We start from the raw sequence: 27,310 nt of genomic DNA on the forward strand, positions 1-27,310 counted from the left end.
GGTGGTGGACAGTCTCTCAGTGCTCGGCCAAAGGTCACATCCTAATCATTCAATGCTCTTTTGTCTATTGTTACTTGTGGCAAATGTTGTGTTGGCATTAGCGCTGTGCTTTTGTTTTGAATGGCACGGGTTTGTTATTTCAAGTCTGCCAGTATAGGCTACTGCAACCATTTTGGGTTAAGGTATATTATTTCTGACACTATTTACATCCACCTGTTCACATATATGCGCAACAAATACATTCGGTTTCTTTAAAGCTAAGTTTCATAACTAATAACTACTTGTTGAAATCGTAAACATTCCGTCGACGGAATGAAGCACTGATGAAAACAAGTCATGGCTTCTGTTTTTGTTGTATTATGGCCACTAGACGGAGCTGTTTATACCTGAACATGTTCCTCACGAAGCCAAACTTCCAGTGCAGCAAAAGGCCTCGTTCATTGTCTGTGTCTGTGTTGTTGTCATGAAGTTCACCTCTCAAGAAGGACAGGGCTATTTATAGTGACCGCCATTAGAAATACACTGCTTCAAATAACCAGGCAAGAACAAATAACGGATCATGCATTAGTATGCAGTCCACAAGTTAAATAGTAAATAATAATAATGTAAATTATTTCATTCCTTTATGAAAACATGCCTCAAATTACATATCTAAAGCTTTGTGACTCTGATTTTGTTGTCAAATTATTTGTATTTATTTTTCACAATACATTTGCCTTTATTGACCACCTGCATTATCTTAGTATTGTTGATATTTTTTTAAATTGTAGATTGATTTCAGCTTTCAAGTTCACACATAAAAAATCATCTAAAAAATCTAGTTTTTAGTACATTGGGTTAAACTAAATAAACATAAACATTTCCTTTGCCAGAAAATGAAATAAATTACATCCAGTAAATTTTCTTTTCGGTTTAGTCCCTTTATTAATCAGGGGTCAACACAGCGGAATGAACCACCAATTTATCCAGCATATGTTTTACACAGAGAATACCCTTCCAGCTGCAACCCAACACTAGGAAACAAACACCCATACACACTCATTCACAAACACATACATACAGTATGACCAATTTAGCTTATTTATATTCATCTATAACCAGAGGCTGATTTAACCAATAGGCAAGGTAAGCGGCCGCTTAGGGCCTAAGGACATCTGGGGGCCCACAATAAATATCTAGAACTATAAATTACACCTATAAGCTATATATAACTATATATTCATAATTGTCTATCATATTTTGTATAATGAGAATCAAACAAATACATTTTACATAATTAAATATTATTTATTATACAATAAAATATATTATGAAAACTTAATGTTACTTAATATTAATAAAAAATATCCACCACATGAAGCAGTCCTACTGTCAAATTTAAAAAAAATATATATATATATATATAGTGTTATTTTTAGTTGTAAATTCATTTTGAGACATCTGATTATTTAAAATGTTAAGTTAATGTGAAGAAAAAAGATTAAGTGATATAAAAAACAGCTGAATTAATTACAATTTAATAAAAGTAGAAAGGGGCATTTCAGGAATTGAGACCCTATGGCTGGAGTTGCTTAGGACATCTAAAATCACTAAATCCACCCCTGGCTATACCGCATATCTTTGGACTGTGGGGGAAACCGGAGCACCCGGAGGAAACCCACGTGAACACGGGAAGAACATGCAAACTCCACAAATGCCAACTAACCCAGTCTGGTCTCGAACCAGTGACCTTCTTGCTGTGAGGCGACATTGCTAACCACTCAGCCACCCTGTCACCCTATAATACATTTAGTTTTTGATATTTTATTAAGAGGAAGTACACTCAAAAAACAAAAACTTGCTATGTCATTTATCCTCCCTCACATTTTTAAAAAGCATTTATGAGCTTCTTTCTCCTGATGAAAACAAGATATTTGTAAACATGCTGGTTGCTGCCCGGCACCCATCAAACTCCTTAATAGGAAAAAAGATTCCTGTTAAAGTAAATGGGGACCAGCAACCAGCATTTTTCAAAATATCTTCTTTGGTGTAGAAGGAAGAAAATCAAATAGGTTTTGAACAAGGGAAGGGTGAGTAAATGATTTCTATTTTATTTCAAGTAACTACACTGTAAAAAATAAACATGATCAATTTGTCATAATAGTGTTTTTTTTTAGTTCATTATAACTTATTAAACTAAGTTATTCAAGTTCCAACTTAATTGTGTAAGTTGCACAAGCTGTTTTAAGTCAGTTCAACAAAACAAGTTTAATGAACTCATAAGGTTAATTTCATTTAGCTTAAAAATTTAAGACGACCAGGATTTTTACAGTCTAGTTTTATTGTTTGTCTATAGTGACCAATTTGCTAAACAACAATTTAAAAAAAATGTAATCAATAAATAAGGTAATATTAACAGTTTATTAGACAGTACATAAACACCACAAGTATGACAACTGTCAAACAGGGGAGGAGCAGGTGATGTCATTATAATGCATGTAAATGGACTAGTAGGACCGGTGGGAACGGGCTCAATCCAGCCCAATCCAAACAGAGCAGCCCATTTCATTCACATGTATGTGCCACAGTGCACGTGTAGCCCTCCTAAGCTCACTTCGGCAGGACGACCTCTTTCACTCGCCCCCTGACCCTGTTAACTTTCAGACCCTCTGTAATGAGCTGATTAATGGCACACTTTAATATAGGAAGCATACAAGGTTTTCACATCAGCCACAGTTATACTTTTGATGCTTTGTACATATGCATGATCAGGAACCCACAATAAACAAAACCAGACTTCCAGAGAAGTTTCAATGCTTTATTGTATTTCTCAAAATAATTCAAAACAGCTGAGACAACAAAGAAATGAAGCATGGTGAGTTTTCTTTTACACAAAGTGAAGTCATAGCCTGAGAAACACAAGAGATTTCTTATCATTTCTAAAATAAGAGCACATTCACCATGTGTGAACGTTAAAAGAGTTAGTGTTTAATTTTGGAGTTTTAAAGAAATAGTTCACCCTAAAATTTAAAAACAATTCTCTCATAATTACCCTCAACACAAAAGAAGACATTTTGAAGAATGTCGAAAACCCAGCAGCCGTTGACCACCAAAGTATTCCAACATTTTTTAAACGAGGAATTTCTTCTTCAATTTTCAGGTGAACTGTCACTTTAATTCAAACTAAATACAAGACACACAACTGAACACAACATATTACTCTGTGTTATCCAAACACACCCATTCTCTATCTATTAATTACTTCAGGAAACCTGCTGTAAAGAAAGAAACTGGAACAGGGGTTACAAAGTAGTTGACTCTGATTCCTGGAAAACATGAGTAACTATATCATAGAAACTTCTAGACACTGAGACACGATTCACAAACAAACATTCATTCAAGCCACATCATACTGATCTCTTCTTCCAAAGTTTACATCGGCATGTGACCTGCATATAATAAAACACAACAAAAGGTAATGAATATAGATCTGATTCACACAACAGCTGATTATCAAATCACACCTGGAGCAATTTAAATGCACAAAACAGCAATGCTGAATTAAACACCAGCTAACACTGGAATAAATGCTGGCCTCTACTAAAAGGGAGATCAGTTGTTGGGCATATCATTTACAAAATTACTATTCCTAAAGTGCAGTAACACTGCTTGTTTAGTTAGCCATTTCAGAAGGTGTGTAATACTGACCACATGCTGGACTAAACGGAAAGACTTCGACACTGTGACCTTGTGGAACGAAGTTTTATTTAAGCCTAAATGACAGCTCGACTAGAGGACAATGTATTCTTGTTCTCATTCTTTGTTCAGTTCAGGCACTACATTAGTTTGCGCACACAAAATCCAGTATTTTTCCATCAACTGACGTTTAAGTGGCGTTGCGTCACGTGACTAGCGAAGAGGGGGTGAACATGCGAGCGTTTGACGTCTGTATGAAACAGCACGCCGATTGTTTATAATGATGTTTTTGAGCGATTCGATGCGTTTATCATCCATCACAACCATACCGGAGTCAATTTCGCGGTAGTTAAGTTTATGGAGACCATCACAAGCCAATTGTATCAAGCTCTGACCCATGCCATGCGTCTCATACCCTGACTCTGAACAACCACTCCCCTTCGTGGCTCGTGGAAAATTACCAGCTTACAATCAGCACAAGTACAAGCTCCAACATCCGCCTCACGGACTCGATGCCCTCGATCTCCTTCAGTCCACCCTGAAATTCATTTTCCCGAGCATGTATGCAATTATCAGACGCGCACTGCTGGGGAATATCAAATTAAAGCTCGCGGCGGATATAAACGCGAATGTTTATCGACGGAGTCGTGCAAAACACGTTACTATTAACGCTAAAACTAGCTTTTCCTTACAATAGTAACAAAACACACGAGAGCAATAATATCAGGAATTACAGGTCCATTCTGCACGCAGTTTGCCTTCTTTTTCTCCAAACGGGCGGAGCGGTCGCGTGGGCGCTAGAAAGAGTATAGATTGATTGACGTGCTCGCCGTCCAATGGTGTGTGAGCGAGGACGTGCTTAGCAACGCAACGGCCATTAGCAGGCCGCCATGGGCGTGACGTTAATCCAAACTTTTCGCGGCGCCATCGGCTGAAAACTAAACCGAGATGGAATCTCCCAGTCTGAACCGGTTTCAACCGGTTACGAGTTTGTTGCTTGTGAGAAGAAGAGGCGCACAGGCTCAGACTCTAATACCGCCCTGGTGCAAAATATACTTAAGTATAGAGCACATTTCTGAAATAAGGTTAACTTTGTTTCGTAAAATGAACCGGAGTAAGAAAATACTGAACTCGCCGTGATTGATGGTGCGGAATTCACATCCTAGTGGTCCTTAAATCAAGCTACTAGCTCGTGTAGTCTTCACAGAGGAATAGTGTGGCTGACCAGCCAACGGCTCATCCTAAAGCTTTTTTTCCAGAAAGCGTGTACAAACAGGCACCAGCGATACTGGATCAAATAAACATTATTTTAGCAACTCTGGCAGACAAGCCCACCTTCTTTCTCTCAAAGGCTTGGACTTTAGGTAGGTAAATTTGGGGTGCAAACTTCTAGTTAGAGTGCTTGGGTTGGTTTGGAGAATGATGATGCTGTGAGATTGTGTTGAAATGAATAGAAATTGCACGTATGGAGGTTGAAGTCGAAAGAAAGTGAGCTGGTTGTGCTGCTGAGTGTTTGTTGGATGTTGCGGGTGTGTGGCGTGATGGCTCCTGGTGTCACGCTGGACTAAATGGTAACGTTATATTTGGGGTTTGTTCGTTTGAAAAATAGTTTTAATCTCACGTAACATCATAACAATAACAACTGCATCGCTTCCGATCACGAGCTAACGTTAGACTTCAGCAGCACGCTTGTTTGGGTTTAGCGAGCGTCATTCAACTGTAAACCGCATTCCGGACTGTTCCAGAGCCAAAGCATTAGTTATTTAAACGCGTATAACGCACCCACAGTGTGTTACTTACCTGGTTTACTGCTGGTGAAGCCTGCAGAGCTTTCAGGTGTAGGGTGCAGAGCATGCTGTTGGTGGGAGGGGTTGCTCCAGAGTCAGCGAGGGAGATCCTTGCAAAGTCACCCCCGTAGAAGTCATCCAAAAACGGGTGTAGTCCGTCAGAAACGTCAGTGTTTTCTCACGGAAGAGGTGTTTGCTTGGACGTTTTAACGTCAGTCGCGCGCTAAAGCGTCCATTCAAGCGCTTTTGTACGATTGTATGCATACGCAGTTGCTGTCATGTACAGCGACGCATTATTAGGGGTTCTAGTCTATATCAACACAACTAGAACATCATAAGCGGCATTATCTTAGTCCAACCCAGTTGTGTTTTGAAAACGTGTGCATGCTTAGTAGCTCTATGTTGGGTTACAGATCCTATTGTGGTCACAGCTTACTGAATGAAATAAGGTGATGTGTGGAAAAGGAGGGTAAATCAACAGGTTGCGCAGTACTGACGATTAGTTATGGCACACCACATCACTTTGTTTATGCCTGCGAGACCCGTGGTCTCATAAAGCTTGACTGTCGTGTCTAAATAAATTCTTGAAATTTCCTCCGATGCCAAACTTCTTTTGGTTCTTGGCCGTAATGCTTACCTCGTTACGCAACAGTTTGGCTTCGGGGTACAAATTGAATTAGCTTGAGCAATGGCCATTCAAGTGTCCTTCAGTCTACTACGAGTCAGCATTAGGTCTTGTGGTTGTGGTCTTATGAAAGTAGAAAGAAAGTGTGTACTAACGCAGAGCGCTCGGTAACGCTACGCCTCTGTTATATGTAAACAATGTCGTCAGCGAAAGGGCTGCCTAGCACGTGGTCTCATTCAGAGAATAATGGCTGGTGTGATGATCATGAGCCCAGTGAGTGTCTCTTGTTTCTCCACACATCAGGATATCCAAGCTGCAAACATGTTACCTTTATCACGCCACCAACCTATCCTATTGTTATTAAGGATTAAACCCTCCATTAGGCACTACTGTGTTGACAGGCTAGAACATATAAGGCTTTTTGGGTGATCCCGAGTTTGGTTGAGGGAGGGGCGTAATGGTCAGCTGTTTGGATTTTTGTACCCATATGTTCATTTGACATGACTTTGCCCCTGCTAGATGTTTCCTCCCTGTCCCCTACAGAGCTCTATGCCAGCAATTATGACAATGTTAGCCGACCACGCAGCCAGACAGCTGCTGGACTTTAACCAGAAATTGGATATCAACCTGCTGGATAATGTGGTCAACTGCCTGTACCATGGAGTTGGGCCACAGGTAAGTAAGATCATTTTACAAATTGGTAAATACAGCACCAGATGTATGTGTTGAAGATATAACATAACATTAGCTGATAATTATCCAGTGCACATCAAATAATAAAATAGTCAATACAAATAACAATAAATGGATTGAAAGGGAAAGTATTATTCTAAGAGTCCTGAAATAAGCATTAATTTGGTGATCATTTGACAAAAGACTGGATAAATATAACCCTGTCTGCACTTTACCAGCAGTGTATTTTAAAATAAAACATCATGTAACTCGTTAATGGAACCAAGCTACTTTGAGGTAATTTACAATATTACTAGCGAAGATGATTATGAAAACTTGATGAAAACAAAGGTACAAAACTGTGTACTTGATAAGTTTAACAAGAAAATAACTACAATTATATGATCCAAATGCATTTAAAAATATATAAAGCAATTCATTTAAATTTTGTGTTGATGTTGAATGATGTATTTCGATTGATATATTGATTGATAGATTCCTAGACACCTATTCAATGTAGTTGGGTGAGATCATCTAGGTCAGGAACGCCCTAACCTTTTCTAATGAAGGGCCAAACATAACTATGGGCCAACTTAATTATGGATTTTGGACCTAAGATTAATAAAATGTATTACAAAATGGCAGTGGATAATTTCCTGATTTATTTAAAAAAATAAATATTTATTAATATATCTTGAATTTAATCATATGAACTTATGCATGATTTTTCAAAACATTTTAAGATAAACAAATTACAATGAAAGCATAATTCCATTTATAACACAAAGGAGCTCAATCGAAAAGTAATCGAAATCGACATTTAGAACCTGTAATTGATCAAATTTTTCCAAGTAAATTTTTTCAATTACTTTCCCTACCATGTGTTGAGTTACGTGACCCCGCTTGTTCAAGGCCAATTTATCCTATTATATTCCATTTTATACTTCTGCCAAGGGCACATACAGTCCAGCAAAGCGTTCACATACCTGCACACTTCTCAAAAAAATGTAATTGCGCGTCACAACGACACGTTGCACAAGCTTTGTGATTGGTCAGTTTGGTAGAGGTGACGTGGGTGCGCGGCGTGGAGAGCCGCGTTTTAGGCACTGTTTGTCTTTATCTCAGTTGTTCAATATTGATGTTCAATAAATAATCATAGACAGTAGATAGTGTGTGTTTCCTTTAATTTTAATCAAGTAATGCACAATCAAAAATCTCTCACTTGTAATATGTGAGCACATTTACTGTACAAAACTTGTCAGTGAACTATGAGGGCAAAAACATAAAACAAATAAATTAAACAATCTTTCATTAATCGTAATCGAGTTAAAATGTTTAATTAATCGAGATTTAGGTTTTAGGACAAATCGTTCAGGCCTAGTTCATGCAGAAAACGGTAGTAAATCTGCACCTGCCTTTGCATTGATTTGCTCACTGATGTATTCTGCATTGTTCTCTATCTGTTGAGTGACAGTATGTTTTATATATATATATATATATATATATATATATATATATATATATATATATATATATATATATATATATATATATATATATATATATAACAGATTCATTTACAACATTAAATTTGAGTTTACTTTTGTGTAGCTTAACAATACAACAAACAAATGAAAAATTTTGTTTAATTGGATTAAATTGAATTAATTTATTTTTATTAGTTATTTAAAATCCTTAGGGTTTGCAGAAATTATGTATTTTTACATGAGGAACCTTACTGTGACATTCTGTTACCACTGAAAATATTCTTCTTTCGTTTAAATTCAAAATGCATCTTAGAAATAAATTGTACTCAAAAATAATATAAAAAGTTGGCAGCTTTTTACAATTGTACAAATATATATATGTCACTTTTTAAATGGCAGTGTTTGTTTATTTACTATATACATTAGTGAATGCACTGACATCATTAACACTCAGCCAGTATATTGTTGCACCATAGTGTTATACAAGTTAAGATGAATGTTTTTTTGTTTCAGCAAAGAATGGCCCAGGAGGTGCTGACTCATTTGAAGGAGCACCCAGATGCGTGGACACGAGTCGACACCATTCTAGAGTTCTCTCAAAACATGAACACCAAAGTAAGCAGAGACCCAACTTGCTCCAGTTGGTGGGTCATGGTTTCTATACTTTGAGGAAGATCTGATCTCTTATCACACATCATACAAAATCACAATTTGGTTTTTGGCTCTTTCTTTCGAACCAGGAAGGTTGCCTTATGTAAGCAAGACCCTTTTTTAAGCGTACTGGGGTTGCTTAGCATCAAGTCAGAAACAGATTCCTTTGTGCACATGTGAGATCACATTTTCCTTCACTCTCCTCGCATTCGTTTCCTGGTCAAGAAAAGTCAGAGTTAAAGTTGATGTGTGAGGATCCTCTGTTGACGGTGAAATGCCTCAGTACCTCCATCTGTACAGCAGCCAGAGGTGCTTTGATGACTGACTGTTTGAGGTCAGGATGTATTAAAACAGTGATCCATGAATTCTTATTTTATCATTTTTATATAAAGGAAAGCAGAGGATCCATGTACAATTTCTGGTTTTACAAGTAAACATTTCTGCACTGATAAAACCTTAAGTCTTTTTTGTATTTGGGATGAATGGTTTTCCTCACTGTGTTAATAGACTTCCTCAAAGTACTGCTGACCCAGTTTGCCGTCTGCTTGCCTTTTTAAGATTGCTCTTAACACTCTGGTCATTACTAATGTTTGAGTTGATTTATCAACAGTATCGATAATATCAAAATGATAATGGCCCAAAAGTGAGGCCTCTAGAGGAACAGACAGGAAAAAATACAGAGCAGGTAAATTCTTTGAATTTGTCTAAATTGATCAAGAAAAATACAGAACGAGCGCTTTAAAGTGCTGTTGAACATTTGGCTTTTTGCTTAATTTATTTTACAGTCGGTGAAAAAGCAAACAAATTCAATTAATTGAAGTTGTTCATATTTGATATTAATCACAATGTTCCATTATGTTGATTGCTTGTAATAGGACGAAAAGGGGTGTGTCTTCCTGTGCACCTTGACACAGCTAGGCTTTGGCGGCAGGCCTCCACAAGGTCTACCTTTTCATTCCCTTACTCTCAATTCTGCTGTGCCTCCATTCACACTGCACATGCCTCATATGGAGCTGAGAGACGACAGGGAGATAGGCAGGCAGTTTACCCCATTTTTATTTCTACCCCAATCATGGGTGGTTACAGCTATTTTCACTGTAGGGATTATCAGTGTCTGTGCTGTGCAATCCGTTTTCTCCCTAAGCATTTCTGCATTTCTATCCTGGCCCTGTAATTTTTCTCCCAATCATGCACCAAGAAATGTTGCAACATCACATGTGAGCAGTCAAAATATAATACTTTGCATGCTGTTGCAATGTTAATATTTATTTGAATTCTTGGGACAATTAAAGGTGAACGCCTACTGGTGATTTTCATTGGGTGAAATACTGGGTTTCTGTGGGGTCTTAAAATCTTACATCTCAATTTACTGAAATATTATGTTGTAGGTCTTAAATGTTTTTTAAACAGGTCTTAATTTTTCTTTGTTCATATATTGCTACCCAATCTAGCCAAAACCCATACAATCACTAAGAATCCATCTCAGTAAAACTTTAAACTCTTTATAGAGGTCATTTTTAACTCTATTTATCATAATGGTTTAATAATTTTTTTTACAATAACATTTGTTTAAAATTCTTCATGTATTTTCTGCTGATGACACCGACCTGGACTGTTGGAATGTTGCGCATAGATTAAGTTTATAATTTGTTTTTAAAACTTTAAAGCTTTTGTTCATTTATTTTTTTTAAAAGAAAGTTTATGTTGGAAAAAAAGTGTATGGAAAGTAGAGCTTGCTTGTTTTTACACAATATTTAAATTATTTAGCTAAGAAATAAAATCTAATTTATTTCATTGTTTATTATTAATGTTATTTATTATTGTATTATTAAATGTATTAAATTATAATATGTTTTTTTTAATAGGTCAAATAAAAATATTTTTAATCTGGGCCATTTGAAAAAAGCCTAAGTCTTTAGCCCATTTTTGAGTTTCATTGATAATGGTCTTAAAAATGTCGTAAGTCTTAAATTTAACTTGGTGAAACCTGCAGAAACCCTGAAATCTTTGCATATGCAAGTAACCTATTTCTCCAGGCCTTCAACCTTTAATATCCTTCTGTCATCAGTATTTTCTGTTTTCCTTTAACACATTAACATTTTTGTCTCACGTTTTTTGCCTCTTCTTATTAATCCCTACAGTCGAAATGCTGATGATCCTAATAACACTAGTGACCATAACAAGGACACTAATGCACCATGAATACTTTCTTAAAAGCAGCATGTAAAACATTTTAAGGTAGTTTTATAGATCCAAACCTGTGGCTCGTCTTGCTGTTTTTGAGACCCACACCAGTTATTGGTGGAAACAGTAGTGTCACTTTAAGACAGAAAGGGATGTGGTCAGTAGTCGACCAATGAGAAAACGTATCGCTGACGTTTAAAGCATTTCAAAGAATTCTACGGTTCTTTTTGTTTTCGAACACAGTTGTTGCGTCGTTCCGGCCGGGCAGAGAAGCAAACCATTAGCTGTTTGCCATTTAATGCCTTCTTTCTTGTCTTTCACATTCTGGTGTGACACGGCCAGAAACAGCAAAACTTCTGCAGAATCTCATACAAACATTGTTTAGGATTTTGATGGGGGATTATGAATGATTTTTTTGTTCTCCTTTTTGAGTTCTTTATTACAACAATTATCACTCAAGTCAAATCTGCATGATGTTTTTTGTTTTCAATCTGAAATCAAAAAGAATATGTGGAAATGTATTAGGCAGTCAAAGTTAAGAGCAATTTTTTTTGTTTTCCTTGTGCAGCTCTGGCAGATCGGCTGGTTAAAGCTTGGGTCATTAATGCTTGATTTGTTCTCTTGGCATTACAGTACTATGCTCTGCAGATTCTGGAAACAGTTATTAAAACAAGATGGAAGATTCTGCCCAGAAACCAGTGCGAAGGTAAGAGTGACTCACAAAAATTCCCCTCGCCACTTTGACATGAACAAGTAATTAATATCCAGTCTAAATCAATTCTTAAGTCATAAGCAGCTCAAAGGCTGGATTTGGACAAGCGAGGGATCATTGAAATGTAGAAGTCAACGTTTCCCTCTGTGACAGGCTTGACTTTACAAGACGTTTCTAGCAGGCCAAGACATTCATTAGAATCAAGTGTGTGATTGCCAAGTTGAGCTGAATTCCCTTTTTAAAAATGCATGGAAGGTCGTCTGCTCGGCTTAATGTTCATCTGTTTCCAAAAAGGATAGAGTCTCTTTTTTTAAAGCATGGCGTGAAACAAAAAATGACAAACACCTATTCATAGGCTAGTTTATTAAAAAAATAAAGCTTATTTTATGATTTAACAGTGATTTTTAGAATGATTTCAATAAATAAAAATATGTTAATTATAAAGCAGTATTTGATTTCAGTTGCAGCTAGCCTTTTTTTGTTTGTTTGTTCATCTGTGAGAAATGCTACAAATCTTTAATATGCTGATGTACAAACAGAAACAAGTCCTCCGAGATGAGCTGCTTCCATCCGACTGGAAAGCTCATGGGCCTTTGTGGAGTTTAACTGCAAGCATTGACTTTCTTCACTGTGCTGCTTTTTTTTCAGGCATTAAAAAATATGTTGTGGGTCTCATTATCAAGACATCATCAGATGCAGCTAATGTTGAGGTTAGTGAAATTCCACTTGTATCGTTTAGCGGTTTTCTGTGGTTGCTGTTTGTCTTATGAAATGCTCTGCCTCTTTTCAGAAAGAAAAGGTTTACATTGGAAAACTCAACATGATATTGGTACAGGTGAGGTTTGTTTAGCATTAAATATTCAATGCTACAGGTTTACAAAAATGTCACTTGACATAAATGTGTGTACATTTGATGACTGCTGTGGAAATGTCTGTGTGTGATCTGTATAGATTCTGAAGCAGGAGTGGCCTAAACACTGGCCCACATTTATTAGTGATATTGTGGGTGCAAGTCGCACCAGTGAGAGCTTGTGCCAGAACAACATGATCATTCTGAAGCTCCTCAGTGAGGAGGTGTTTGACTTCTCCAGTGGCCAGATGACACAAGTGAAAGCCAAACATCTGAAGGATAGGTGAGACTGAATTAAAAGAGGAAGAAAATAACGGTCTTAATTTAAACTTGATGATTATTAAATGAGGCCAGATTTAGATTTCAATCAGTATTGTTGTGTTTTCTGGTTTCTATCCACAGCATGTGCAACGAGTTCTCTCAGATATTCCAGTTGTGCCAGTTTGTGATGGTACATATTGTTTTCATTTCGTCTTTCTCTCCTGCAAAAATGCACACATTCCAAATGCACCCTTTTGTAAATGTCTATGCAGACTTTTTTTCCCCTAATCATGCACACATTCTCCTCTCCTCTCTGTCAATACGTATTGCAGCGATAAGTAACTTCAAATCCATGAACATAGTTTATAAGTCTTTGGTTTTTAATGTCTCAAGAGTAAAGTTTTGAAGTTGAACCATATGGAAATTTTAAAATCAGCCATTTGTTCAAACCTTTGTTAATTGTTGAGTTTTTTATTGGCTTAACACCGTTTTTTCCTTCTGCCTGCTTCTCAGGAAAATTCTCAGAACGCTCCACTGGTACATGCTACTTTAGAGACTCTTCTGAGATTTCTCAACTGGATTCCATTAGGTTATATCTTTGAAACTAAACTCATCAGTACTCTTGTATACAAGGTAACCTGTCTGCAGTTCTTACCAGAAACTTTGAGCATTAAAGCATTTCACACTTATAAAGCCTGTAGTTGTTGTACTAATTGTTGGGTTTGTCCATAGTTTTTAAATGTTCCAATGTTTCGCAACGTGACCCTCAAGTGCTTGACTGAGATAGCAGGAGTCAGCGTCAGCCAGTATGAAGAGCAGTTTGTCAATCTCTTCACTCTGACCATGATGCAGCTCAAACAAGTAACTTCCTCTTCGCTGCAAAATTATCATGTACAAGTCAGCCTTGGGCCATTCTGATGTTCTCTTTATTTATTTTCTGTTGAAGATGCTTCCCCTGAACACTAACATCCGACTGGCGTATGCCAACGGTAAAGATGACGAGCAAAACTTCATTCAGAACCTCAGCTTGTTCCTCTGCACCTTTCTCAAAGAGCACGGACAGCTGATAGAAAAGAGACTAAACCTCAGAGAGACTCTTATGGAGGTAATTGCACAAACTGTTGATTATGGAGAATCAGCCTTTGTGCCATTATGTTAAAGGTCTATTTGTTTTTGCATTTAGGCTCTACATTACATGTTGCTAGTGTCAGAAGTGGAGGAGACTGAGATCTTTAAGATCTGTTTGGAGTACTGGAACCACCTTGCAGCTGAACTCTACAGAGAGAGTCCTTTCTCAACGTCCACCTCTCCCCTTCTCTCAGGGAGCCAGCACTTTGATGTTCCGCCCCGCAGACAACTCTACCTGCCTGTGCTTTCTAAGGTTAGCTCACAAACACACCACTCAGAAATAATTCACCTTGGATAGCAGCACCCATAAGTGAGTGTGTCGCTGTCCTGCAGGTGCGTTTGTTGATGGTCAGCCGCATGGCCAAGCCAGAGGAAGTGCTGGTGGTGGAGAACGATCAGGGAGAGGTGGTTCGAGAATTCATGAAGGATACAGACTCCATTAATCTATACAAGAACATGAGGGAGACACTTGGTGAGAACTTAGTCATTCTTCACTTTTAATGCAGATTTTTTGTCTAATTAACTATGCTTTATTGTTGGTTTCCATCACATTTTGAATATGTTTCTTGCTCTGTAGTCTACCTTACCCATCTGGACTATGCTGACACAGAGCGTATTATGACAGAAAAGCTTCATAATCAGGTGAACGGTACTGAGTGGTCCTGGAAGAACCTAAACACACTGTGCTGGGCCATTGGTTCCATTAGTGGAGCCATGCATGAGGAAGATGAGAAGCGGTTCCTCGTCACAGTCATAAAGGTGTGGACCTCTTTAACACATAAAACTGCCAGAGGGTACACTTTACCCATGAACAAGACTACTGTTTTGATTTGGCTAAAAGGTTTATTGTATCACTGTATTGTGCATTTGAGTCCAGAGACTATTGTTTGAAGACATTTATATTTATGATTATTTTTAATCATCAGCTATGATGCTGAAATGAGCCCAGATGCATCACTCACACCTAATGACTCCCCACCATCAGGCTCACTATGAGTAATTAATTATTTATGTTAATTTAATAATTAATTAATTATTAATATTTCTGCCTAATACCTGTTGGTCATCCATGAATTTGCACCTTTTTAACCATTGTGACTAAATCTGTGTGAGAGAAAGATGTTGCCTAGCATCGTATAAGCTAAAACTTAAGTGGCCTGAAGACAACATCAGTTTAAGTCAATGACTTGCAGACTTATTTAATCAAAGGTCTGTTATATAGCTGTTGTTAAATTCTGTAACATAACATTAAAACCATAATAACATGCCTATGTCATCTACAGGACCTACTAGGTCTGTGTGAGCAGAAGAGAGGCAAGGATAATAAGGCCATCATTGCCTCCAACATCATGTACATAGTGGGCCAGTACCCACGATTCCTACGTGCGCACTGGAAATTCCTGAAAACAGTTGTCAACAAATTATTTGAGTTCATGCATGGTGAGTTTCAAAGGCTTTGAGTCTTAGAATAGAATCAGATATGCGTGTCTGTACACAGTTGTGATATCTTTTTGTTTGATTTTAAAATAGCAGCATGTTTGATGTCATTTCAGTACACATACTCAGCAAGTTCAACATTTTTTGCTATTGTTTTAGCTATTTTAGCATTGGTTATAATACATTAAGCTGACCTTCTAATTTTAACTTAATTATAAAAGGACTGATGTAGTCATGTGGTGTTTCACTTTTTGTTTTTCTCAGAAACCCATGATGGAGTGCAGGATATGGCATGTGACACGTTCATTAAGATCGCTCAGAAGTGCAGGAGGCATTTTGTGCAGGTGCAGGTGGGGGAGGTGATGCCCTTCATTGATGAGATCCTCAACAACATCAACACCATCATCTGTGACCTGCAGCCCCAGCAGGTACCAGATAAACTCATCTGTCTCCTTTAGCCTTTTCTGACTCTGACTGTTCCACATATACCAAATATACTACTATTGAGATGCTCTTGGAAAGCAGCTGGACTTGAGTCACCATTTCCTGTTTTCAGGTGCACACGTTTTACGAAGCTGTTGGGTATATGATTGGAGCGCAGACCGACCAGGCTGTGCAGGAACACCTGATAGAGAAGTACATGTTGTTGCCTAACCAGGTGTGGGACAGCATTATTCAGCAGGCCACAAAGGTGTGTATAGTTTCAGAAAGCAAGGTTTGTTCATTTACACCATAAAAGCTTATAGTAACAAACATGTAATTAAAATTAATAAAAAATGTGATATTCCACACTACAACTAATATAACAGCACCAGTTATCATAATTAGTTTCAGGTTATTACAGAGAACCAATCAGAAAGCTTTTGTATTAAGCAGAACTGTGTGCTGTTTTCCCTGATTTGAAACCCATTTGTAAAACTGACTTTAAGTAAATAGTGTTGTCTTGCTGTAGAACGTGGACATTCTGAAGGACCCGGAGACAGTGAAGCAGTTGGGCAGCATCCTGAAGACCAATGTTAGAGCGTGTAAAGCAGTGGGACACCCTTTTGTCATTCAACTTGGTCGAATATACCTGGATATGCTCAACGTATACAAGTGCCTCAGTGAAAACATCTCTGCTGCCATCCAGACCAATGGTATGTTTTTTTAATTTAGCAATCAAGCCTCTCTGTGTACATTGCAGATTTTATCATTACAGGTAGGCACGAGTTTAAGATTATGTGTGTATTTGCATCTCTGTTGGTTGTCTCAGGCCCCGTTTACACTAATGCGTTTTAGTTTAAAAACTCATAAGTTTTGCTACGGTTACGCCATCCGTCCACACTATGCTGGAGTTGTCGAGCGCCTAAAAACGGAGCATTTCGAAAACGCTGGAGAGGCCGTTTTCATTCTGAAACGCTGCTGCTCCGTCTAAGTATGGATGATGGAAAACGGAGACATCTGAAAACGGAGGCGGGGCTGCAGACATTCGCCTCTCTGATTGGGGCTTTTCCTCAATATTAAGTAGCCTAACACACAGTTCAGTCCTGAATCTTCTCCGTGTAAGTTCAGACTTCGCAAGTTTGATTAAGGCTGCAGTCTGCAGACTATACCGAGGACACGGGTAAATCTTCAAAGGGAACAGTGTATTTTATAACTTTATTCACATCACCCTGGCTAAGTTGTTTCACTTTCTCAACAATAAAATGTTAACATGATTTAAGGAACTGCCTATTTTTATTTTAATATTAGCAACTTAACAGACAGCAGACATGTTGAGGCGTCGTGCTGTATATATGAGCGTCATCTTCACTGTGTGGATATTTATAACAAAACGGAGCCTATAACACCTGCCTCCTTTCAATTTCAGTGAAAATACGAAACATACCCTCTCTTTTGCTGAATATCAGTTTTAATAATCGATAATGGCCATTATAAAAGTATAACATACAATAAGTTTATACATTATAGGAAATAAAGGCAAGCGATCAATATACAGGAATGTACATGGATTAATCATTAACTTATCTTTGCGCTCAGCCAAAACACGTTACCTGAGAACAAGTAATAGATTCCAATGACCAAAGTCAGGGAATATGTCGTTAGATAAAGACAACAAGATGAATGAAATATCCCGTTTAATAAATATAGTGAGATTAGATCCAGCGGGAGATGCTTGATGAGAAGTCCGACTAGCACAGCTCTCATCTGGGTAGATGGGCTCCAGCGCTTGCCCGAGAGTGTGTGTGTGTGTTTGTGGTCACGTGATGTGCATTTTCAGCGTTTTGGTGTGGACGGCGAGCAGTTCAGAAACGCTGGGTAAAACGCGAGTGTGGACGCGGATCGTTTTCATTCTAGAACGCCGTTTTTAAAACTATAACGCACTAGTGTAAACGGGGCCTCAGGCCCCGTTTACACTAATGCGTTTTAGTTTGAAAACGCATAAGTTTTGCTACGGTTACGCCATCCGTCCACACTACGCCGGAGTTTTTGAGCGCCGAAAACGGAGCGTTTCAAAAAACGGTGGAGAGGCCGCTTTCATTCTGAAACGCTGCTGCTCCGTCTCAGTGTGGATGGGGAAAGACGGAGACATCTGAAAACGGAGGCGGGGCTGCAGACATTCGCCTCTCTGATTGGGGCTTTTCCTCAATATTAAGTAGCCTAACACACAGTTCAGTCCTGAATCTTCTCAGTGTAAGTTCAGACTTCGCAAGTTTGATCAAGGCTGCATCTCTTCTTCTCAGTTTGATATGGAAAACATACCGAGGACACGGGTAAATCTTCAAAGGGAACAGTGTACTTTATAACTTTATTCACATCACCCTGGCTACGTTGTTTCACTTTCTCAACAATAAAATGTAAACTTGATAAGGAACTGCCTATTTTTATTTTAATATTAACAACTAAACAGACAGCAGAAATGTTGAGGCGTCGTGCTGCCTGAGCGTCATCTTCACTGTGTGGATATTTATAACAAAACGGAGCCGATAACTGCCTCCTTTCAATTTCAGTGAAAATACGAAACATACCCTCTCTTTTGCTGAATATCAGTTTTAATAATCGATAACGGCCATTATAAAAGTATAACATACAATAAGTTTATACATTATAGGAAATAAAGGCAAGCGATCAGTCAATATACAGAATAGGCTACGTGCTTACATTAATCATAAACTTATCTTTGCGCTCAGCCGAAACACGTTACCTGAGAACAAGTAATAGATTCCAATGACCAAAGTCAGGGAATATGTCGTTAGATAAAGACAACAAGATGAATGAAATATCACGTTTAATAAATATAGTGAGATTAGATCCAGTGGGAGATGCTTGATGAGAAGTCCGACCAGCAGAGCTCTCATCTGGGTAGATGGGCTGCAGCACTTGCCAAAGTGTGTGTGTGTGGTCACGTGATGTGCGTTTTCAGTGTTTTGGTGTGGACGGAGAGCAGTTCAGAAACGCTGGGTAAAACGCGAGTGTGGACGCGGATCGTTTTCATTCTAAAATGCCGTTTTAAAACTAAAACGCACTAGTGTAAACGGGGCCTCAGAGTGATCCGCATTCAACTGAAGTCAGTCTGATTACACAAACTCACTCAGCTGGAAGACAAAAGGCTGCCACAGAGCTTAGCACCATGTGTGTATGTGAACAGCAGTCCATTACAGGGTATTTTGAGCAGCTATATATAGCACTGCAGATTCACACAAAACGAGCAATGTTGAATTAATAGTTTTATTATTATTAATTCTAATCTGCTTATTTGAACCATTTATGAATTATGTAAACATACAATTAATACAGTCAGGACCACAAGAGATTTGTTTACGTATGTGCTTATCTGTTTTTTTTTTTTGTTTCTTTTTGTTTTGTTTTATAGGTGAGATGGTAACCAAGCAGCCACTCATCAGGAGTATGCGCACAGTCAAGAGGGAGACTCTAAAGCTGATCTCAGGCTGGGTCAGCCGCTCTAATGACCCACAAATGGTGAGACCCAAAGCTTTATTAAGGCTGGAAGTCCAGAAGAAAATCAAGTTGTTAAATATATAATGTATATTTCTATATTTTTCCAGAAAAGAAGTCTCACCGAATGTAAGTTGCATAGGTTTAAAACTGCATTGTTGAGAGGGAAAACAACTCTCACATTAAACAGAAAAATGAGGCAAATGTTTCGAAATATTATAAACATCCATTTAAGTTATCTTCACTCCACAGCAAATCCACAAAATTTAACACTTTTCAGAATGAAAAAGGAAAAATATAAATTGTAGTACTAGTGACTTGTCAAAACTTACAAAAATATAAGAAAATAATATAAATAAATAATAATGACATATTATTGTAAATAATATAAGAAGTATACTTGTTTTGCAATGTTACTGTAGTCTTAAGCAGCATTATAATCTCAATGTAAGTTCTTGGTAGTTTATTTATTAATATTTTAATAAAACAATAATTAAGTAAATATATTGTCTTCCAGTATGACTTATTACACTTCATCTAAACATTTAATAATAAAGCTTATTCCTCATCAATAAAAAAAAAAATTATATATATATATATATATATATATATATATATATATATATATATATATATATATATATATATATATATATATATATATATATATATATATATATATATACATACATATATACATACATAAGCAATCATTTTGTTTTATAGAGAGCCAACTCTTATCCTTTTGAATGGCATTATTGCTTTTGGCTTGTGCTTTTGGCTAATTCACTGACGTTCTTCAAAGGAGTGGAGCTTAACCCTGTTCTTGGAGATTTACCTTCCTGCAGATTCCAGTTGCAACCCTGATTAAACACACCTGCCTGTAATTATTAAGTGCTGTTCAGGCCCTAATTCATTGGTTCAGGTGTGTTTGATCAGGGTTAAAGCTGAACACTGTAGGAAGGTAGATCTCCAGGAACAGGGTTGAGCAGCCCTGCTTCAAAGTATTTTGTAAACTGTAAACTTTTTTTTTTGGTCCCATCCATAACGCATGTTTATTTTTATCTTTTAAAATATAAAAAATGTTTACCGATTGATATTTTTCTCATCTTATTATTCTGTGTTTAGTTGTTTTGGAAAATATAAACAGATGTTTCAATATAAAGTTAACATACAGTACTTTCTCTGTGCATTTATGTTTTAAGTTTTTAGTGCCAAGTAATGTCACATCCATAACATGGGAATTGCTCAAAGAAAGTGTTTAATCCATATTTAACTATGCATTTAATGTTATCCAGTGGCAACATAAAAAATTGTTGGAAAAAAAACATGTCATGTAACAGAACATAAGAAATGCACTTTGCTTATTGACCTTATATTGCGATGCAGAAGTGCGTTTTTGCTATTTGATTCAGTTGTCTATGGGAGAAATGGATAAAAACAAATAGCATTATTGGTGAATAATAACAAATAAATAGTGTTAAAAGCAATGAGAAAAGCTAACAGTAAATTATCCATCCACACCCTGAAAAATGTGGTTTAGAAAATAACAACAACAAACAAAAAAATGTGCTCTTATCTGAGCATTCCATGAAAATTTAATTAACCAATCAAACCATTCTTGTGTTCACAAATAGCACTCAGTGATTAAATCAAAGTAAAATCATTATCTTTAATATAGCAAAACAAGACTCCACAACGGCCAAAATTTATTTTAGAATAAGCAAGAAATGATTGCAGCAGCCGAAAGTCTCATATCTGTCCGTTTGTTAAATTCAGTATTTGTCTCCATGCAGATCATGCTGTTCTACCTGCTTCAGGTCTGTCAGTCTGAACCTGTTGAGATTAGTGATGTCCTTACGCAACACACACTTATCCGCTCATCCTTTAAGCCTGTGTGCGCATGTGTGTTTTTTTTTTGTTCATGCTCTAGGTGGGGGAGAACTTTGTCCCTCCATTGCTGGATGCTGTGCTCATTGATTATCAGCGCAATGTTCCGGCGGCGAGAGAACCGGAAGTCCTCAGCACCATGGCAACAATCGTAAACAAACTGGGTGGACACATCACTGGAGAGATCCCACAGATATTTGATGCAGTGTTTGAGTGCACATTAAACATGATCAACAAAGTAAGCTGCATTTGTTTATCCATCACTATTATGAAATAAATATTTAATAGTACATTGTCATTTATTATTAAAGCCAGATTGCATCATACTTCTTATATTCATGTTTGTTGTTCAGTCCCTCCAGAATTTTGAATCTAGTGGTTCTTGAGATCAAAAATATACAAATTGTAAAATGTTTGTGTATTTTCAAAGCATAACACAAGAATTGAAGTGCACAATGTCATACGTTTTGAGAAAGCATCACAAAATCTGTCATTTTACGCCACAAATATAAAAATAATTTTCCCAGCAAAATCCTCGAGGGGCAGATTGTGTCCCACATTGAATTGCATTATATTCCTTTTTTACCTGGGTTTATGTACATTCACTTACAATAAATTACGGTATCACTTTATTTTGATGGTCCCTTAAACGCATTTTGTTGAATTGAACAAACATTGCATCTACATGCCAGTTAATTCTCATTAGATTATAAGTAGACTGTTAGGTAAGGGTTAGTTTAAGTTGATATGTACTTGCAAAGTTTTTATAGTCAGTTTAATGTCTGTTGAAACAGCAGTATCAACTGATATTAAGCAGACAGTCTACTAATACTCAAATAAGAAATGATTGTCATGTGGTTGCAATGCAACTTTGTCAACAAAATGTGCAATAGGGACCATAAAAATAAAGCCTTACCTAAATTAATTCCTAAATCATAAAGAGACTTTCAATATTTGATCAAATGTTTTTTTTTTTTTTTGCAAAAACCATTTTGCTTAAAGATAAAAAAAACCTTTAATACTAGTACTAATATTTATGAATGGATAAATTAATTTATTATTCGCTTTTTTACGATTCGCTTTTCATCAAACACATTTTATTAAACTTTTAACACTAGTACTATTACTTTATTTATTAATTTATAATGAAATGCATAAGATTTTACCAGAAATTAATAAATGTTTATCACGTAAAAAGAAAATTATTAAATGATGTAAAAAGGGAAAATATTATATAATATAGTCCCCATTTATTTTCCATGATATAAAAAATAAACAACTAAATAACTAGTATACATTTATATTTTTGTTTAGGATTTTGAAGAGTACCCAGAGCACCGGACGCATTTCTTCTACCTGCTTCAGGCGGTGAACTCTCACTGTTTCCCTGCATTCTTGGCCATACCCCCAGCCCAGTTTAAGCTTGTGCTGGACTCCATTATATGGGCTTTTAAACACACTATGAGAAATGTGGCAGACACTGGTGAGAACACTGATATCTTATGTACCGTAATGCCTAACTGATAAACCATAATCATTAAGCATAACATACAATGTGAAATGTCCTGCAGGCCTGCAGATCCTCTACACTCTGCTGCAGAATGTGGCTCAGGAGGAGGCAGCGGCTCAGAGCTTCTATCAGACATACTTCTGTGACATCCTTCAACACATCTTCTCTGTCGTCACGGACACGTCACACACAGCCGGTCAGCTCCTATCACTTGCTCCTTAAAACACTCTATTAATTATTTTAAATCATTGCAAGCCTGAAATAGTTTATACCCCTGGCAAATTTTGACTTAAAATTACTTTACAGAAGCGACATGGGCTTCTCCTAAAAGACAATAGGACTATGTACAAGAGGCATCAAATTCTCAGCTTTTATTCACATTCGAACAAAAGCTTTAGGTCAGAATTTGCTTGGGTATGAATAATTTCAGGCTTGACTCTAGTTTTTATAATTCAGTTCTTATATATGTCATTTTTTTTTTTGCATTAAAACTTTAGGTTTAACTATGCACGCATCAATATTAGCGTACATGTTTAACCTCGTCGAGGAAGGAAAAATCAGTACAACTCTGAACCCATCAAACCCAGTCAACAACCAAGTGTTCATCCAGGAGTATGTGGCCAACTTGCTTAAATCAGCTTTCCCACACTTACAAGAGTGAGTATCCCACAATGCACCTGAGCTGATGCTTCACAAACCTGCATCTTTTGAAAAAGGAATACTAATGCGTTGGGTTTAGAAGGACCCAAGTACTATACAGATTTTCAGAGCATTAGGAGGTTAATAATAAAATCAGTGTCAGTAAATCCACTAACTGCAGTTGTTTTGGTGATAATTGCATTTGGTTGAATGTCATGCAACACATCTCTCAGGTAAAAGCTTGTTTGTTCTCAGTAGACATCTTGCTGTGAGATTAATTAATACAGTTTTAGTTCTGCAGCAACAGTCTGCAAACTGTTCATGTCTAGTTTCATTTCCAATCTGACTGTATGATTGTTTTCTTCCTCTTTGTAGTGCCCAGGTAAAAGTATTTGTGACTGGCCTGTTCAGTTTAAACCAAGACATCGCAGCATTCAAGGAGCACTTGAGGGATTTCCTTGTACAGATCAAGGTGAGCTGCAAACCAGTTGAGAGCCTTAATAATCTCTAAATAAATTGGGTTGCCTTTAATACAATGTCAGTAGTAATGACGTATTTGAGCAGATGATAGATGAGGGTGTGAGTGGAGGAAATGGAGATGGTGTGAGGAAGCAAGTGTGCTGTAACTTTGACCTTTTAAGAGACCATGAAGGGTGGTGAAACTGTATGGGTCAGCTGAAGTGCATGGGAACAGAGTGTGTGTGTGTGTGTATACGTACATGTTTTTATATCCTGAGCGTTATTGTAGAAAATTGAAATCAAGAAAGCCAGGATAACAGAAGAAGCATGGCTTGACCTAGTTTAATTAGGTCCTCTAGGCTTAGTCCATTGCACATTTGCTTATCCAGGATGAGAACAAGCCGCTATGTCAAACCTGATGTTGATAGCCAGGATGTGTGGACATTCACGCACATGTTAACAGATTACAGGATCGATTACAGAATCAATGGTAACAAATATTGATAAAACCTGATGTGAGTTAAAAAATGCCTCTATTGTCCACCAATCTGGAAACTCCCGTTGTCTGTTTATTTTATTGTATTAAGTTTATTTAATCTTTATCAGTATAATCATTTATCTATCATTTCCATTTATACTTTTTTTCTTCATAATTGAGACTATTTAATCTTTTATTTGAGGTTTCATCAAAAAAAAAAACTATATAATAATAATAATAATAAGTAATACAAAAAAGATATGTAAAACGCATTCATTTCTAGTAGCATTGACATTAAAACTAACATTATAAATCACTAGGATTAATCTTAGCCTGGTTGTTAGCCTGCTCTGGTGTAGGCTAGCTGCAAAGAATAACTTAATTTAGCCTGTCAAGACTAAATTCACCAAGGATAGTCCCCGCTTAATTCCTTCTCTTACTTTTGTGCAATATCAGTCCAGGTGAACACTTAAACCTGAATGCATGGTCTCATATGTACTTTTGTCATTGTGGGGCATTAAATTGAGAACCTAATTTTTAAACATACTAATGACAGCTCCACCTAAAAAAAAAAAAAAACATGTAGTGTTAACCCAATTTGAACCTTATTAATGGTAACTATGGAATAACTAAAGAAACTGCTGTTTAATGGAATAACTGATTAGCCCAGCGCACATTAGTCATTTAACCATCAAAAATATAACATTTAACCATTATTTTTAACATAAAATGGTATACAGATTATATATTATATTATTACCAGTAAGATTTTATCAACACATTTCTATAGATTTAATTACTCATTTCTAATAACTAATATATTTTATTTTTGCCATAATGATAATAATATTTGACTAAAAGATATTTTTCTGGTGACATGTAAAGGCTTAACCAGGTTAAGTCGGCAAGTTAGGGTAATTAGGCAAAATACAATAAAAAATAATAATAAATAATGCAGATGACATGGTAGAAATTTGAACAGTGTCCTGGTTAGCCAAAATCTCGAGGAAAAACCTCCAGCACTTAAAAATTGTTTTCAGGTTTTGCACCATATGTTTTATTTTGCGTTTAATTTAGCGACTGCGGAATTATTCAGATCTAGAGAGACTGCTCAACACTGCTGCTCGTGTACTGTTCATTATAGTTCATGGATATTCAGCTTTTTAGGAGCTGAATATCAGGGAATTTGCCATTTGGTTTAGAGTGTGAACCCTGAACATTATTACGTCCTGACCAGATCTGTGTGTGAAAGATAGAGAGAGGACAATTATAGCAGAGATCAATCTGTGCTAGTAGCAACCATAAACCGCTGACTGGATTCTCTGTGTACCTGCAGGAGTTTGCCGGTGAGGACACATCTGATCTGTTCCTGGAGGAGCGGGAGGCATCATTGCGTCAGGCCCAGGAGGAGAAACACAAGCTGCAGATGTCCGTGCCTGGCATCCTCAACCCTCATGAAATACCAGAAGAGATGTGTGACTGAGTTTGCACACAAACACAGTACACACAGACACACTGCGCTGACTCCTAAACAAGCTCAACACACAACTAAAGTGTTGTTGTGGCTGCTCTTCTGTGTGTTTTCTCTAAGTGTGTGTGTGTGTGTGTAAATACTTAGGCTCTTCATGCGAGGAGGTGATTTCCGCACTTGGCTCTCTCTTGACCAAAACGATGCCAATATGTAAACGATGCTGTCACCCAGTGGCCCTATTTGCATAGTACGCGTTTCATACAGACACTTTTATGTATTACTTTTCCATTGTCAACAGCTTACGTTTGGTCACTGTAACCTGAACGGTGCATGAAGTGTCACATCTGTACAGTTAACTCGCTTGTGCTTTTGCGTTTTTCGTTTCAACTTCCACACGTCATGTATTTGTTCATGTACATTATATATATATATGAAGACCAGAGTGCAGTTTGTTTTGTTTGCAGGGAGCTGTGTGCGTTCTGACAGCAGGTATAGATGGTACCTCGTGTCAGTTTATGTGTGTGTGTGATTTAGCCAATGAGAATGTCAACGAATGTCTGCGATTGGTGAGTTTGCACAGGTGCTGCGTGCTCATTGGCTGGCGTTTGGTGTGGTTTGGGACTACAGTAGCTCTCAGCAGAATGTGAAGCGGATAGCTGAGTTGAACAGTCTGATCGATGCTGCTTTGAAGCGGCGCTCCATTTGCGCTTTTCGTTTTTTTTCTACACAGGAGTGTTCAGCAGCTTCTACATGTTCATATCAGCATCACTGTACAGCATCTTTACTACCAAGGGAACACGCAGATGTTTCGTCCTGTTTTGTTGTGGGTGTGCGAGTGTGCGTGTGTGTTGTCGCTGAGCCGACATCAGGTTTTTTGTTTTCCTCAATGAGGACGGTTGCTCCTTTTGTGAGCTTTCATTAAATTGAAGTTTAAAAAAACAAGTGGTTGAAATATTTATGGGTTCTTGTAGGCTACACCTTTATAACTGCTCATGTTAACTCTCACTCGGAGACTGCTTTGGAGTTGTTTTCTTTCCTGAATTGTACTAATTTACATTGTTTACCATGCTGTAGTGCTGCAGGACACTACGTAGAGCAAAATAAATCTCAGTTTACATTTAATTTTGTATTTTGTTTTGCTTTTTATCTTTATTTCCTGTCCAGATAAAACACAAAAGTTTTTATTCTGAGAAAACGACATAAATGCCAACATTCTCATTAGGAAGAAGAATGTACCAATCCAGATATCGATGATCAATGGTGAATTTCCCCTTTATTATTATTATTATGTGTTGCATTTGTTGTGAAACTTTTTGAACTGATTAAAGTTGGAGGAATTTTATAATTCTGGCTCATTTCTCTTGGGTTTCTTCTTTTTATTGGGTTGACTTGGTTTATATACACAGTATACACATACATGGTTATCATTTTCTCATTCAACATTTATAATTACGCGTT

At 37.1% G+C, this 27,310-nt stretch overlaps 1 protein-coding gene and 1 long non-coding RNA gene across 5 annotated transcripts; one reads left to right on the forward strand and one right to left on the reverse strand.

Moving 5' to 3' along the window:
• Positions 1 to 2,783: 2,783 nt before the first annotated feature.
• LOC141378566 (uncharacterized) lies at positions 2,784 to 5,559 on the reverse strand. Its single transcript, XR_012393388.1, has 2 exons — positions 5,476 to 5,559; positions 2,784 to 3,428 (listed from the first exon to the last, which is right to left on the reverse strand). It is a non-coding gene; the product is annotated as an uncharacterized lncRNA (long non-coding RNA).
• xpo1b (exportin 1 (CRM1 homolog, yeast) b) lies at positions 4,656 to 27,197 on the forward strand. Of its 4 annotated transcripts, none has more exons than XM_073928519.1 (25): positions 4,656 to 6,360; positions 6,631 to 6,762; positions 8,760 to 8,861; positions 11,715 to 11,787; positions 12,442 to 12,503; positions 12,584 to 12,628; positions 12,745 to 12,926; positions 13,046 to 13,094; positions 13,418 to 13,537; positions 13,637 to 13,765; positions 13,851 to 14,009; positions 14,088 to 14,285; positions 14,366 to 14,504; positions 14,610 to 14,791; positions 15,316 to 15,472; positions 15,734 to 15,897; positions 16,026 to 16,160; positions 16,422 to 16,605; positions 19,323 to 19,429; positions 21,339 to 21,533; positions 22,610 to 22,778; positions 22,867 to 23,001; positions 23,303 to 23,462; positions 23,820 to 23,916; positions 25,718 to 27,197. In XM_073928519.1, the coding sequence occupies exons 1-25, from the start codon at positions 6,334 to 6,336 to the stop codon at positions 25,862 to 25,864; spliced, it is 3,249 nt and encodes a 1,082-aa protein (XP_073784620.1). In that variant the 5' UTR covers positions 4,656 to 6,333; the 3' UTR covers positions 25,865 to 27,197. The 4 variants fall into 4 exon arrangements, with proteins under 4 accessions (XP_073784620.1, XP_009291328.1, XP_073784621.1 ...); XM_009293053.5 differs by having other exon boundaries at positions 4,656 to 5,039; XM_073928520.1 differs by having other exon boundaries at positions 5,191 to 5,246.
• Positions 27,198 to 27,310: the final 113 nt, after the last annotated feature.

The sequence above is a fragment of the Danio rerio genome, chromosome 17, assembly GCF_049306965.1.
Source record: "Danio rerio strain Tuebingen ecotype United States chromosome 17, GRCz12tu, whole genome shotgun sequence".
In the NCBI taxonomy this organism is placed as follows: Eukaryota; Metazoa; Chordata; class Actinopteri; order Cypriniformes; family Danionidae; genus Danio; species Danio rerio.